Here is a 16,438-nt window from a genome sequence, read left to right as displayed (position 1 = left end):
TCAGGTCGTCCTGGCTCCAGGGCTGGTGCTCCGTTCATTGCGCCACCTGGCCATACCTACAATTATTACTATTTTTTTATTTTAATTTTTTTCTCTCCCCTTTACTTTAACATTCAAGCAAGTCTATATTTGGGGGGGAATGTTTTGTTTACTCTTAAGCAATAATATTTTATTAATGTATATAAAATTATTTGTACAAAATGAGAATAAATAAATATTAAATATTAAAAATATACCATTAAGTCCCCCAAAATTAGTTAAACTACCTCAACACCATTAAAGAGTTTTTTATGTTTATGGAAAGGGATACTGACACTAGTGATACTACCTACTCTTATTACAACTAAACTAACCTACTTTCAGATCCTTAAATTTAACATTCACTCTCCCTACTTTATTTGTTCTGTTTCTTATTTCAGAAAGTTTGTCTTCTGAATTCCTTCTTGTTCTTTAAAGCTCAACTCCTCCATTCTCTTTGTTGGAGATTATAGAGAACTCCAACCCATCCTGACCACCATAGATCATTCAGGATTTTGTTTTGTAATTATTAATGCATTTGTATATGTAAATTATTATATTTATATAAAAGTATGAGTCACTCAAATCAGTTAAAGTATGAACTAGCTGTGAACAAAACCAAGGCATCTCTATTGAATCAATCAAAATCAAAAACATTAGATTACATGTGAGTTCTTAAAAGTCATTGCACAACATGGAGTGATGCTTCATAGAAGGTGTGTACATATTGACTGAAATGATTCTATTAAGTCCTATGCATCTTCCATAAAATAGTAAGCATGTTCTGCACCCAAAATCCTAGCATCTGCTAGTAATGATGAAAAAACAGTTCAGTCAAGAACTTGAGAGGAAATAACTTGGAGTGGGGAGAGAGAGAAGCCCCCTCTCCCTTTCAAGTCCTTTTGCAAATTTTGGATGGTTGTAGTATTTCGAGTTCTCACTGGAAATCTAGTAGTAGTCCCAGAAATGTCAGCATTGTTCACTATGGGAGCTGAAGACGAATAACACTGAAGAAAAGCAACTTCAGGATTCTACAAAGAACTGTGCAGAAAACTACACAACCCCTAAAAAACTTCTTGAGTACTTTTGCAAAAGCTGCAGGAACAGTGAGTTAGCCCCCTCCCTTTGCCACATGTGCTATGATAATGAGTCTACTTTCCCCTTAGTCTTTGTGTCAACTAATACAAGAATGTGTCAAAAACAATCCCAACTAAAAGATAAATAAATCTTACTGGCTAATTGATATTAACCAATAATTAGTTACTCCTTCCCACAGTATGCTTAAAGTTATCCTATTAGAAAAGATACTCTCCAATCCTCTAAATTACCTCTAGAACTTAGAGGGAAATGTAATGCCAATGTGAATGGGAATTGCCTCTGCTCATTATATATGCTTAACATAATTAAGGCATGGACTGTGTATTATCTAATACTACAAAGTTTAGCAAAGTGTTCATTTACACAATATAGATACTTAATGACGTTTGCAGAATGAATTCTCATGAAGCATTGACAAAGTTTATTTTGTGTTTATATGGACTACAAGTTTGTTCCAATTCTCTCTAAGCCCTCATTACTGTGACCCAAGTCAACTGTCAACTACTCTACTCTCTTACCCAGATCCTTAGAATATCTTTGACACAACTTGATTTTGGTTGTAGGAATTGTTAAAGGGAGTCAAGGGTACCTTTCCTGGTAGTTTCTCTCTCTCTCTCTCTCTCTCTCTCTTCTCTCTCTCTCCCTTTCTGTTTCTGTCTCTGTGTGTCTCTGTGTGTGTCTCTCTCTCTGTCTCCGTCTCTCTCTCTCTCTCTGTCTCTTTCTCTGTCTCTTTGTCTGTCTGTCTCTGTCTCTCTGTCTCTCTCTGTTTGTGTGTGTGTGTGTTTCTCTCTCTTTTCTTATAGTTTTATTAGTGGTGAGTAACTCCCATTGGGGGAAATCAGTAATTCCTATGTAACTTACTAAACCTAGGGTCCTCAGAGGTTATGTGAAGTACCAAGATGACACAGTTAGAATGTGTTGGAGAAAGAATTTGAACCCAGGTTTTTCTGACTTCAGGAATTTCCCTGTAGTCACTATGCCAAACTGTTTCTCTATATTTTTTCCACTATGAAAGATTATTCAACTATTGTCTAGACCAGAGCCATAGCTACAGCAGTACTAAGATTGTCTTGGTTTTTTATTCCTGGGGTGAAGAGGGGTGATGGTGGTCCAAAGTCTTATAAACAGATTCTTTCAAGGGAATACAAGATTGGGAGGTAGTCCACTATACTGGACTTTCTTTGTTATTCTCATTCCTAGATAAATCCATTATCATCTTTCCCCCTGTCCTTTAGGTTCTAGTCCCTTTCTCCCACTCATTTCCACTATTGGAATAAGTGATGTCTACTAGCAAAGTGACTTTCTGATGAGACTTTACAATAGCTGAGGAAAGAAGGAAAGCAAAAGGAAAAGGAAAAAAGGAAATATATATATACTCAACTTAATGCAGAATTCCAGAGAATAATAAGTAAAGATAAAATTTTCTTAAATGAGCAATGCAAAGTAATAGAATAAAATAACAGATTGGAAAAAAGAAGATACTTTAAGAAAATTAAATATATGAAGGGGAAAATCCATGCAAAATGGGTATGATAAAAGACCAAAATGGTAGGAATTTAACAGAATCAGAACAGATTAAAAGGAGGTGGCAAGATTATTATAAGGGGTGGAGCCAAGATGGCTGCACAAAGGCAGGGATTCACAGAAACTCATTCCCCCAAAAACTCCAAAAGACATCAAATTATGACTCTAGCCAAAATTAAGAGGGACAGAACCCACAGAAAGACTGAATGATACAATTTCCCAGTCCAAGACAACTTAGAAGATTCACCAGAAAGGTCTATTTCACTGGGGCTGGGATTGGATAGAGATGCAGTGCAGCTGGGCCTGAGCAAACCAGCTCCAGCTGTCCAGGAACAGCCCATGGGGCACTTGGGTCCCTGGGGGGTGCCTGGGTCCATGGCAGAGGGGGACAGTTTCCAGACTTCTTGGCTCAGGGATCTCCTGGGACATCCTAAAGGGGTGATGAAAGAACTCTGCCATACCATAGTGAGAGAGGAGCAGAACATTGGCCTCAGAACAGTCCTGTAGTGAGAACCTGCAGTGGGAATCCATGGAGCCACTTCCAAAGAACTTCCAGAGCACAGCCCACAGATGGTAAGAGGGTCAAGGGAGAATGAAGAGGTCTCTCTGCACTCCCTGGGGCAGGCCTCTGCTGTTTGCCCACATGCAGATCCATGTTGCAGTCTGGGTTCCATACTACCATAGCTGAGCAGGGACTCTCCTTACAGCTCCAGGGCGGGGGGGGGCCCTGTGGTCATCCACATACCTGAGCACAGGAAAGTGAGCAGTCAGAGTCTCTCATAAGACCTTGGAGGAATTAAGGTCCCAGTGAGGTGTCCCAGAAACCTCCCAAAGCCTTGGAAGTGTCGTAAATTAGTCCTAGGCTGAGGAAATGAGTAAACAACAGAAAAAGAAGAATCTAATAATAGACAATTACTTTGGTCCCATGGAAGATCAAAATACATACTCAGAAGGTATCAAAGTTGAAGCTTCAGTATCCAAAACCTCCAAGATAAATAGAAAATGGGCTCAGACTATGGATGAGTTCAAAAAAGACTTTGAAAAGTAATTAAGGGAGGTAGAGGAAAAGTTGGGAGGAGAAATGAGAGCAATGCAGACAAATCATGAGAAACAAGTCAGCAGCTTGCTGAAAGAAATACAAAAAATACTGAAAAAATAAAATGTTAAAATGTTTGGCCAGTTTAGACCAAATGGAAAAAGCAATACAAAAGGCAAAAAAGGAGAAGAATGCCTTAAAAAGCAGAATTGGGAGAAGATAGGCAGTGCAATGGATAGAGCACTAGCCCTGGAGTCAGAAGAATCTGAGTTCAAATCTGACCTCATACACTTAATAATTACCTAGCTGGGTGACCGTGGGCAAGTCACTTAACCCCATTGCCTAGCAAAAAAAAAGTCAGAATTGCCCACCTGGAAAAAGAAATAAAAAAAGCTCTCTGAAGAAAATAACTCCTTCAAATGTAGAATGGAACTAAAGGAAGTTGATGACTTTGCAAGAAATCAGGAAGAAATAAAACTATACCAAAAGAACCAAAACTTAGAAGAAAAGGTGAAATATCTCACTGGAAAAACAACTGACCTGGAAAACAGATCCAGAAGAGATAATTTAGAAATTATTGGGCTACCTGAAAATCACAACCAGGAAAAGAACCTTGGACTTCATTTTTCAAGAAATAATACAACAAAATTGCCCTGAGATCCTAGAAACAGAGGGTAAAATAGAAATTGAGAGAATTCACTGACCACCTTCTGAAAGAGATCCCAAAAGAAAAACTCCCAGGAATAATATAACCAAATTCCAAAACTCCCAAGTCAAAGAGAAAATACTAAAAGCTGCCAGAAAAAAACAATTCATGGCTCTATAGACAGGAGTACACGGGATTTGGCAAAGTCTACATTAAGGGCTCAAAGGGCTTGGGGTATGATATTCTGGAAGGCAAAAGAGTTTGGATTACAACCAAGAATCAACTACCCAGAAAAAATGAACATCCTCTTCCAGGGGAAAAGATGGACTTTCAATGAAACAGGGGACTTTCAAACTTTCCTTTTGAAACAACTGGAGCTGGACAGAAAATTTGATATCCAAGTACAGGTCTCAGGTGGGGGTTGATGAGAAGGACTAATTATGAGGAACTTAATGATGCTGAACTGTTTGCATTCCTGCATGGTAAGAAGATGCTGATAATCCCTATGAACTTTCTCATTTATAAGAGCAATTAGAAGGATTATATATATATATATATATATATATATATATATATATATATATATATATGCATACATATATATATATGTATATGTATATAGACCAGACATAGGAAGGAGCTGAATATAATGGTATAATATAGTAGTAAGATGGAGTCAATGGGTGATAAAGGAAAGTAATGGGAAGAAGGGAAAGGAGAGGAAGAAGGGGCTAAGATATTTCACATAAGAGTCAAGAAAAAGCTTTTGCAGGGGCGGCTAGGTGGCACAGTGAATAGAGCACCGGCCTTGGAGTCAGGAGTACCTGAGTTCAAATCCGACCTCAGACACTTAATAGGCCACAACTAGCAGTGTGGCCTTTAGCAAGCCACTTAACCCCATTGCCTTGAAAAATCTAAAAAAGAAAAGCTTTTGCAATTGAGCGGAATGGGGGGAACCTTCATTCTCATCAGAAATGACTCAGAGAAGAAATAACATATATACTTAATAGGTATAGAAATCTATCTTACATAGAGAAAAATGAGAGGAAAGGAATGGCATAAGGGGGAATGGGGTGAAGGAAGGGGGGGAATAGGTGTTAGAAGAGAGAGAAGATCATGGGAGAGGGTACTCAGATACAACACACTTCTGAGCAGGGACAAGGTGAAGGTAGAGAGAGAATAGAATAAATGAGAATGGGGAGGAATAGAATGGAAGGAAATTTAGCTAGTAATAGCAACTGTGGGGAAAATAGTGAAGCAACTTCTCTGGTGGACTTATGATAAAGAAGGCAACTCACCCCAGAGACAGAGCCATTGGAATCTGAACATAGACTGAAGTATACTTTTCTTTCTCTCATTATTCTTGAGGTTTCTCTATCTTTTTTGGGGGGAGGGGGGTTATGTTTACTCTCACAACAAGATTGCAGTAATAATATAAAATAAATAAATAAACCAAACAAAAAAACTAAAAAGAAGAGATGGCAAGAATACACAAAAGAACTATGAAAGAAAGATCTTAATAATACCAATAAATGTGATCGTGTGGCTACTGATCTAGAGCCAAACATCCTTAGAGAATGAAGTCAAGTGGGCCTTAGGAAGCATTGCTAACAATAAGGCTAGTGGAGGCGATGGAATTGAACAGCTGAGCTATTTAAAATGCTAAAAGATGATGCTATTAAAGTGCTTCATTCAATATGCCAATTTGGAAAACACATCAGTAGTCACTGGATTGGAAAATATCAGTTTACATCCCAAAGAAGGAATATGCCAAGGAATAGTCAAATTACTAAACAACTGCACATATTTAACAGTACTACAAGATTCTGCTGAAGATTTGACAAGTTAAGCTTCAGCAATAATAAACCTAGAATTATCAGAAAAGAAGGCTGGTTTTGAAGAGACAAAGGAAGTAGAGAACAAATTGCCAACATTCACTGTATGATAGTGAAAGCATGGAAGTTAAAAAAAAAACACCTCATGAAAATCTTTGACTGTGTGGACCACAACAAAATGTGACAAACTCTCAAAGAGATGGGAATACCATGTTATCTTGTCTCCTGAGGAACCTGTATGAGGGTCAAAAAGCAACAGTTAAAACCAAACATGGAATGACTGATTGGTTTAAGATCGAAAAAGGAGCGCACAAAAGGGCTGTATATTGTCCCCTTATTTATTTCACTTATATTCAGAATATATCATGTAGAATGTAAGGTAGGATGAATCAAAAGCTAGAATTAAGATTGCTAAGAGAAATATCAACAATGTCAGATAGGCAGATGATACCACTGGTGACAGAAAGTGAAGAGGAATTAAGAAGTCTTTTGTTGAGGGTGAAAGAGGAGAGTGTAAAAACTGATTTGAAGCTTAACATTAAAAAAGCAAACCAAAAAGCTCAAAACAAGAACTTGACAGCTGGTCCCATAACTTCCTGGCAATAGGGAGAAGAACTGGAAGTAGTGTCAGATTTTATATTTTGGGGTTCAAAGATCACTAAAGAAGGTGACTACGGCTATACCATTAAAAGATGATGATCTTTAGAAAACCATAGCAAAACTGGACAGCATACTAAAAAGCAGAGACTTCACCTTGCTGATAAAGATCCATCTAGTAAAAGTTGTAGTTTTTCCAGTAGTAATGTATGACTGTGAGAATTGGATTTTAAGGAAAGCTAAGCACCCAGAATCAATACCTTCTGATTGTGGTGCTTAAAAAGACTTTTGAGAGTCCCTTGGACATGAGGATCAAATCAGTCAATATTTAAAGAAATTAATTCCAACTATTCACTGGAAGCTGAAGTTTAAATACTTTGGTTGCATAAGGAAAAGAAAAGACCCATTGCAGAAGAAGTTGGGCAAGACTGAAGGCAAAAGGAAAAGGGGGCAGCAGAGGATGTGATGAATATTGTTATGGTAGCAGTGAACATGAGAACAGACTTCTAGAGGTAGTGGAGAATAGAAAGCCTACCCTTCTATGTTCCATGGGGTCACTGAGAGTAGACAAGACTGAATAATGGAACAACAATTAGCTCAAAATCAGTTCAAAACTCTAATTTCAACTTGCAGGGACTTCACTGTCACTTGGTATAGGGATGTAAGAGGTATATGACTTGTCCTACCTATATCTGCCCTCAAAGGTAGATATCTTCCAAGCTATCTTTCTCCAAATCCAAGAGTGGTTCCTGTGTTCAATTCAGCTACAATTGCTTTATCTTTTTTATTCCTTTCCCTGAATCTTTATAGAGTTCCCATTTTCATTTCAATCCTAATTTTTATAAAGGTATTTTCCAACCCTCTTCTCTAATCCTCCCATTGAGCCAAATTGGCTTTTGTGGAGGTCTGGCAAGGAAGAGGACTCTCCACAGTGGTGAGCTGACTTTTATCCAATGCCTATTCTCTAAGCCAGGGATACTTTTGAATCAAAATTCCAGCCACCAAGAAAAGGACCCTAATGTGGTCTGGAACAAGACCATGGTTCTGGAGGTAGGGAAGAACTGTGGAAACAGGATACTTTTGGGGAGAAGTTCTCAGCCCTTTTTTCTTCATGCTTTTGAGGTCTTTGGCAAAAAAAGAAATGTCTACTCTAAGATCTATGGGGATTTCCCACTCAGGGTAAATAGGAGTGGAGTTGGGAACAGTTCTGCCGAAGGGCAGCTTCCTTCTTTTGAAGCTCCATCTGACAATCACTCAGCTTACCCTTTCTCTTTCCCCATGACTCCCACCCATTAACCAGAAGGTGGAGTGAGCAAAAGGAGGGAGGCATTACTCCTAGTTCTTTCATTCTTCCCTCCCATTCTGTGCCACTGGAATTGAGCAAAGGCTGAACTTGCAGCACCCGCCCTGTGGGCTGCATCCTTTTAGTGGCTGTCACTGACCCCAGGCCTGGGTCTGAGCCCAGTGCGTGTGCCGGAGGAGCTGCAGTGAGGGTGGGGAGTGTTGGCCTTGCTGACAAAATCCACTTGGAATTTCTCAAGGTTGTGGTTTGGGATTTCAGTCTGCCAGGGAGTGTGTCTGAGAAAAGCAGAGAGCTAGAAAGAAAGGAAGAGGAATCTGAAAAAGGAAGCAAAATAAGAGACTGTGATGTGCTTCTTGGGACTGGCTGTGGGATAAAGTAGAGCAAGTCTTCCCAATATGGATCATCTTTATGAATATCAGAAATGTCCAGAGAAAGAAATTCATTCAGATCCACAGACCCCATCCCAGAACACATCTTCAAACTCTCTAACTAATGATTGAGCTAAGAATGGAATGGAATCCAGGATGGTTCCACGAGTGTTACTCTGTGTGTGTGTGTGTGTGTGTGTGTGTGTGTGTGTGTGTGTGTGATCTGAGACAATTTTCTATTAACATTTCTAGGTCTTTCTCAAGCAAAATTCCATCAGGGAATCCCCCAGAAATGTCCACTTCACTATACTGTAGGAAGTCCCCTGATTTCCCAGGAATTCTGAGCCCCTCAGAGGCTCTCTGGATAGTTCTCACAGGTATGGTATAGGGAAGAAAAGTCAGTCATTTCTACCTTCAGTGTCTGGTCTAAAAATCCCAGGACTTCTATCCAAAGGAATGTACAATCCATTTATGCATATTACATACATATCCCTTTTCTTCATTGAGATTTGCTCTGAAAATTATTTATTTTTAGTGAGACAAGAAAGATTAGGATAAAAGAATGGTTGCTCTTTCTATTTGTATTTGACCAGTTTTCTTAAAGAAAGACAAATTACTTTACCTTATTGTAAATGAGAATTATTTGATGGAGGACCTATAAATATTTGCAATTAAGACAATGGAAATCACTTCTGGTTTCCAGAATAAAGAATTCCCATTTTAAGCCTAGGGTATTTATTCTCCCATTCTGTTCCCTATAATTCTAACTAATTCTCTGATCTGGGAAAACAGAAAAATTCCCTTTCTTTTAGGTCTAGGCTAGATCGAGACTTGGTGACAGTTTGGAGCAGATTCTAAGCTCAATACCATAGTCTCTGGTTATGGCTAAGGAGGAATTCTGAACTAATAGTTCCAAATACTTATGGCCTTGTACTTTATATCAGGTAGATCTAGCTAATGGCAGAACAAGGTATGACACTAACAACATACCCAGCAATCTTTTCCTTTTCCCAGGCAATGGTCTGACAGAACTAGGAACTAGACCACTAATGTTGGAAGGTGAATCATCTTGGAAAAAAAGAAGGGACAGAAATCCTGGACATTTCTATATCTGCAGCCACCAGCTCAGTGACATGATTTGAATTTATTTTAGTTACAACGAAGAACCAAGAACAAGTCTCAGCAAAATAAATTATCTGTTCCCTCCCCTTCTTCTGAGGAAGACAGAAGAAATTAGAAAGTCCTAGCCCCACCCTTTCCAGAAAAGACCTCTTTAAGGATCCAAGAGAAAAGGGGGAAGACTTATGAAACTAAGGGCTCCAGACACTTTCTTGGGAGTTATAATTGTTCCCAATTAATTAAACCCTTTCCAGAAATAGATCCCCTTCTGTTTTACTTTCTCCTATTACTTCAAAAAGAGGACCAGTACTACAGGATGGAATGGTGAGATGGATGTGGATGGTTCTTAGAATACAGGCATTTAGAATTCTGTATAACTCCTGGGCTCATTACACTGGGAGAAAAATGATTATAATCTCCATCCAGTAGACAGTCAGGAATCATGGTTTTTTCCATGGGGACAATCAGGTAGTTTGGGGTAACACAGTGCATTTCATCTCGGTCTATTCCAGTGTGTGAAGGACATGGAATAGGGCATTAAAGGGGTAGGAGCTTCAGATCTTTCCAAACCTCTAATTATAGAGGAAAAATCAGAAAGGACAAATTGTTGAACCATCAAGCTTGGACTCCCTGAAACTGTTTCTGGGGAGATACTGATGCATGAATTAAGCTGCAAAGAGCTAAAGGGAGCCCTTCCCTTCTCCCAGGTTCCATAGGGTGAATTAGGGTGGGAGATGGGGATGAATCTCCTTCTCACTTGCAGACATTTACCCATTCAGTGACTCGGCACTCATCACAGAGAACATAACAGCACCAGTGAAAACGGCAGTGGCATCGTTCAACACGGGTCTGACGGAGAACATTATGCCCTCGACCACAGCACAAACTCCCACAACCATCCAGGAGGCGGCTGGTCTTGTTGCAGACACGTCCCTGGGTGCCTGGTGATCCCAAGGTTGGCTCCCAATCACAAAAGTCAGGAGATTTTTCAAAATAGACGAGTTCACCGGAAAGTCGTCGAGGGCGAAGCCTAGGCTGGAAAGCACCTGAGTTTCGGTTGTGGGCATTGATGAAGACTGCCCGATTTAATCGTTCCCTAAGTGCTGCCCCAACCACCCGGAACTCTGGTGCTGCTCTCCAACAGGTCTTGAACTGGCAGCTTCCTGATGTGCCATGGCACTTACATTTCTGTTTCAGATTCTCAGTCACCACCTGGAGTATGGGGTGGGGGTGGGGGTGTTATCAGGAAAGGATGATGAATGAGAAGGAAAAGAGAAGAATTATCAGGAATTATGAAACTATAAAATAATTTAAAGATAATCTAGTCCAATTCTTTCATTTACACATGGGTAAACTGTATGCTTACTATCTGTCCATAACTATCTGTCCATAACTAGTCAGATGAATATAGGAGTAGAACTTAATATTCCCAACATCTTATTGAATATCTGATTGAGTGGAGTAGTACATATAGGATTATCAATGAAAGCCTCTATGCCCCCCAAATATAATTCATCTTTCACCCATTTTCTTAAACACTGTGGACTCTAAAAACAAATCTTGCAGACTGGGAAGGCTGTTATATATTCTGAGACTTCTTGACCATGGATTTGATATATGGGACAATTTTCCATGGAGGTACCTTCCATGGAAGCATGACCCCCCAACATTCCCTACCCCTATACACATACAAAACATACAAACATACACACAACACCATTACTCAGTTGGCATGGTTACCTGTCTCCCCACTCGGTTGTTGTGGATCCTCATTCGTGCCTGGATGTCTCGAGGAGCCTCCCTCAAATCCAGGAAATCCCGAGAGAATTTTTCCCCAAAGTCCAAGTCGTGGTTGCAGCCACCCCATTCCCATGTATCCTGGGGACCAGGGATGGTCCCTGAATTGGGTCCAAGGCCAACTGGAGAGTTAGGAAAACTTTTGCCACGGGATAGTGTCTGTAGCTGTAACAATTTGGCTCTCAACCGGTCCTGTTCTCCACTGCCTTTCCAGCCACAACCACAACTCACTAGTTTACCAAGGCTGCAAGCAGTGGCCACTGAGTGCATGACCCCAGCAGCTAGCATGGAGAAAGAGAAGGCAGTCTCTCGGAAACCTGGGGAGAGAAGAGAAAGGTAGTAGGAATGAATAGACAGGTAGGAAAGATGGAAGGAATATAGAACCACCAGCAAAAGTTAGAATCTTGCTCTGATCATGTACCCTGACAGGGGCCAAACCTTGAAGAATGAAGGGAAGGCATAGAGGAGCAAATGAACTTTGAAAATGTGTGCAAGACTCAAATTGAAAGCATTTTTGGAAAGCAATGAGTAGAAATTTAACCCTTAAATGTCACTAGTTCTAATCCTCCTTCATCCTACCATGCACGGAACTTCCAGTAAGCTGAAAAGATAGAGGTTATTAAAACTGAGATTTTTCAACCAAAGCAAAATAAAAACAAAATCCAAACAAAAAGCCTGCTACTCACATACATACATTTGATCTATAAATCATCCTCCCACCATTAACAAGACAAAGACTGCCCTTGAGGTTCTTTTTTTACTTAATTACATATGTATATATATTAATTCGTGTATATGTAATTTAACTTCTATAGATAAGTACAAGTCTTGAGGTTCAATTTAACCTGATTTCAACTGTAAAAAAGATATGAAAGAGGAAGAACCACAAAGTGATCCTTGGACCCTGGATCCCATACTGCTAGGGATGGTGTAGGAATCTATAGTCCTCTCAGAGATAGGGAACACCTGAAAGAAGGTTGGACTGAAAGATAATTAGAGCTACAGTCCTTTAACATGCTTAGGAAAACTGACTCTCAAATCTGATTCCAAGGTTTTGGATCTCTTTTAGGGAGGAAGAACTATTGGTCCCACACTTAATTAGGAGGGAGGGGATGTCAATATCTCCTTACAAAGTCTTGGTTCACCACCTGACTCCTTCCTCCTATCTTCCCCACCCCATGGGAAGATGGGCTGTTGGTCCTCACTCTCAATCCCCCCAACCCACAAAGGGTGAAGCTGTTCACACTTGTCTTGGGAATTCCCCGTAGAAGGCAGCTGTCTATTAACCCTTTCTCCCCCAAAGCATAGCCTCTATCCTCTAAACTAAGCCGGATTTTCACTCCTTCAGTGACTTAACTTAGGGTTGGAGATGAATCCTCTTAGACCTGGCCACAGTGACCTGTTCTCATCCCCTCCCACTGCTCCTCACCTGCTCAGGTGAGTGCCACCTGGGGCTCTCACAACAGGGAGAGGAGGGGGATACTCCTTGGCTTCAAAGCCATCGGGGTCTTTGTTCCCAGCGACAGCTCCTGGGAACCCCAGCAATTAGGGGAGCAGGTTTAACCCTTAAACGGCTGGGGGCGTCTCCCCGCCTCCGCTGTGGCTGCGGAGGGCATGGCCCAGGCTTGTCAAAGAGTGGGAGGTGGAGAGAGTAAAGGGGGAGGTAGATGGGGTGGGGGGGGCGTTTGAAGCTCTCAGAGCTGAGGGAATCTCCCAACTCACAGGTGCAACCCGGGTCGGGTGGTGCAGAGCCTAAGGAAGGTTGGGGGAGGGGAAGGGGGAGCCGGAAAGCAGCTGCTTCGCCTGCAGCACAGCAGGTGGAAAGTTGGGAGCATGTCAGGGAGCACGGGCGAATCATGAAGCGCTGTAAGACTGGCGGCCCGGACCGGCCAGGAAGACCTGGGAAGGGGGAGGAGAGGGGGAAAGGGGATTCCCAGATGAGGCCCTTCCCCTAGCTTTAAACTTTTCCTCCCGGCCTCCACCTGCTCTCCTGCAGGACTCACCCCGCTTCAGGATGGCGCTGTGGTGGGGCAGGCGGCCGCTGGCCTCCAGGGACGAACAGTTCCAGCGCTGATCCCGGAGCTGGTGCTGGCACTCGTGGACCGCGATGTGCAGGCCCTGCAGCGCAGACGCCGTCACGTCGGGGCTGCGCAGGCAAAGGCCGAATTGACGCTTACTGAGACCCGGCAGGGTGAGGCATACGGTGTTGGGAGTGAGCGGAGGCTCCCCGGGAAGTTTCAACCCCAGGATTTCATTGCTTAATGCTCTAGGGACATACAAAAAAGGACTCGTTGGAGACTGGAGAGCAAGGCTCAAGTTGGTGGTCCCACTCTCCAGGCCGACTCTGTGGTGACTTGAACACCCCAGGTTTTCTTAGAGTCCATCCATATTCCTCCCCCTGTCTTCAGGAAGAATTCCGGACGCTGCAGGATCTGGTCTAACGCTTACCTACTGCAAAGGAAGAGGAGCAGGAGCCCGGCGAGGCCTGAGGGCTGAGGCCATAACCGTGGCTCCTCCGTCATGTCCTGGCCAGGGCCTGGTGGCTCCAGCGGCAACTTCTTCAGGTTCTGTGGGAAAAGTAGAAATACTGCATCTGAGGCAGCGGCGTGGCAGGCCAGAGTGGGCAAGTCTGGTCCCCGATAGAGAAGCAAACTCTAAACTCCTAACCCAGGTCAGCTTCGGTAAAGCCTCATAGATCTTCACAGAACCTTGGAGCTCAGGACTAAACCTAGAAACCCAGAGGGGCAGCAGCCCAGTTCCCAGCGGGAATGGAAGAGATCTTGGCCCTAATACTTCAGGAACCCACAAACAATTCACAGAATTTCCCCCCAGAGAAACAGATCCGGACACACGACAGACATGCATAGAACCCTAAAGACCCAAACACGCACATATTCACACTTGATCACAAAGTTATTCATGCACATACATCCTACCCTTCTGATAGTGGCTGTCTCTTCTAGCACAGTGCAGCTCCGAGCCTCATGTCTCACCCCACTACAGAGTTCAGCGACAACCCCCGCCCACTCCCCCCAACACACACACACACACACACACACACACACACACACACACACATACACACACACTCGGATTGTGGCAGTGGGAGACGCCCTCAGTGGGTTCCTCTGGACCAACGGGATAGAGTTGTGGTATCCACCGCCACAGCCCTTAGGGCAACCCTAAGGGTAGAAAGAGAAGGGCTCCTACCTGAGCTACTCTTCAGTGAGAGAAGTTTAAGGGTAATGAGCCCAGAGGACACCCCTCCCTTGCAGGCTTAGGGAATCCCCAGGCCCCACGCCTACACTCCACCCTGACCCACTAGGGAGAAATGGGGGCGGGATGGAGAGAGTATGCAGGTGCTACTGAAGGAGTGGGCTCTCTCCCACCTCCAAGGGGCTTGAATTTCTCTGCTCCGTTCACGCCTCCAACCCCTTTACAGGCATAATCTTCAGCCTGGTCCCTAAGGAAGCCTAGTCTTGGACCCATTTCTCCACTCTCTTTTTTAATGCCTTCCTAGCCCACAATTAGAGGTTTCTTTCTCTCGCTGTCTCCAGCTTTCTCTTAATTTTTCTCTTTCTACTTCTGACTGTCTGTCCTATCCCAGTACCCCCAGAGGTTCCCTGTTACCTCCAGTGACTTGCGCTCCGAGTTCTCGACTGGTGAGGTTCTGCCCCCTGGCTCCCCTCCTTTGCAGTCGAGTTGCTCAAGTCTTGGGGAGGTTGGGTCAGGCTCTGCTCCCTCCGCGGGGCCGCATTCTTCCAGGGCCGAGCCACTCCTCTTCCTCGCTTCTCCAGCGCCGCCGCCGGGAGGGAGGGAGGGAGCTAGGGGCTCTGGCTCGGTTCGCTTTACTGTCGGAGGCTGCTTTGCCCGGACTGAGAGAACGCGGCTCCTCCCAGGGCCTCGGGCATCTCCACCCCTCGGCACCCCCCCCTTCACCTGACCCGGTGAGGTGCAGAAGCTCCCAGCTACCTCCCTCCCCGACCCAATTCAGCTCCCAGAACTCTTCCCCCCTCAACCCCTTCCCCGCCCCCAACACACAGACGCACACACGCGAGCACACAGAGCCACTCCTTCAATGCCTAGTCTTGGCAGACTTCGCCTAGACCTAGAAGGACTGAAGGGAGTCATGTCCAGCTGTCCCTTCACCCACTAATCCCATGCTTATGTTTCTGGAAGGGAGACAGGGTGGCTGCCAGCAGCCAGGATTTCTGCCACTTTGCCTCAGTTTCCCACGCGCCGGAATAGGCTGAATAGGGATGCCTCCTACACGAAGACCCCTCAGCGAGGTGGGGGCGGAGTTGGGATTTGAGGTCCGGAGTTTGCATTTCAGCCCCCAACGTACCCTCCCACCTACCTTTACCTGAATAAAGGCATCGTCTAATACCTTGCGGCTTCGCCCCAGCCCACTTGACAGCAGGCACCATATAGAAGGGGATTTCCTTAGCTCAGGACAGGTTGCCCCAGAACAGGAAAGAACTGCCCCGCGGATATCTGTCTAGAACCTCGGGGCCTTATGAACCCTGCTTCCTTCGTGTCCTACTTCCTTTCTGTACTTCACCTATTCCTCCCCGTGGCACTCCCTGGCCCTGATAGCCCTGGACTTTCAACCGTCCCACCATCCCCATTGCTTCTTCCCCCCTCCCACCCCCCACCCTCATCTGTGTAGACATCACCTATGATCTGGAGGAGTCTCTGAATTTCAGACTTGATATGGGCTGCTACAGGGAGGTCTCGGGATCCCAACCTACCCAGACCCCAAGAGCCCGAACCAAGAGTGGCCTGGGTGGCGGAGGCGGAATCGGAGTCAGCGGCGACTGCCTTGGGGCCGCCTAGTCTGAGAGCCAACGCAGCAACGAAGGAGTTAGGCTCCCGCCTGACTCACCCTCCAAGCTTTAACCACCGCCGGCTATTTTTGCTTCAGAGAGGGGCCCCGGCTTCCCAGCCGCCCCCGGCCCCTGCCAGACCGCAGCCCAGGGCCCCAACGGGCCCTGAGCTACAGCCTCTAGTTGACTCAGCTGCCAGGCAGCGCGGGGTGTAGGGTCTTGAGACTGATACCCACCATCACCATCATCACTTCTGTGGCCACGTGCCCCC

At 44.1% G+C, this 16,438-nt stretch overlaps 1 protein-coding gene across 1 annotated transcript; it reads right to left on the bottom strand.

The window, feature by feature from the left end:
- Window positions 1–9,583: 9,583 nt before the first annotated feature.
- Window positions 9,584–15,183, bottom strand: WNT10B (Wnt family member 10B). The gene is made up of 5 exons (XM_074220758.1): window positions 14,972–15,183; window positions 13,790–13,908; window positions 13,345–13,607; window positions 11,285–11,658; window positions 9,584–10,756 (listed from the first exon to the last, which is right to left on the bottom strand). The coding sequence occupies exons 2-5, from the start codon at window positions 13,861–13,863 to the stop codon at window positions 10,298–10,300; spliced, it is 1,170 nt and encodes a 389-aa protein (XP_074076859.1). The 5' UTR covers window positions 13,864–13,908; window positions 14,972–15,183; the 3' UTR covers window positions 9,584–10,297.
- Between the last annotated feature and the right edge of the window lie 1,255 nt (window positions 15,184–16,438).

This window comes from Macrotis lagotis, chromosome 2 (genome assembly GCF_037893015.1).
Source record: "Macrotis lagotis isolate mMagLag1 chromosome 2, bilby.v1.9.chrom.fasta, whole genome shotgun sequence".
NCBI classification, from domain to species: domain Eukaryota; kingdom Metazoa; phylum Chordata; class Mammalia; order Peramelemorphia; family Peramelidae; genus Macrotis; species Macrotis lagotis.
Note: the sequence above shows the minus strand (reverse complement) of the source record. Positions and strands in the feature narration are given on the sequence as shown.

Bases quoted from the DNA above. Each gene is read 5' to 3' on its own strand.
- WNT10B (XM_074220758.1), bottom strand. From the start codon at position 13,863: ATGACGGAGGAGCCACGGTTATGGCCTCAGCCCTCAGGCCTCGCCGGG. The intron at 13,608-13,789 runs GTAAGCGTTAGA...GTATGTCCCTAG, and splicing joins CTCCTCTTCCTTTGCAGTAG to AGCATTAAGCAATGAAATCC. The intron at 11,659-13,344 runs GTGAGTCCTGCA...TTCTCTCCCCAG, and splicing joins CAGCGCCATCCTGAAGCGGG to GTTTCCGAGAGACTGCCTTC.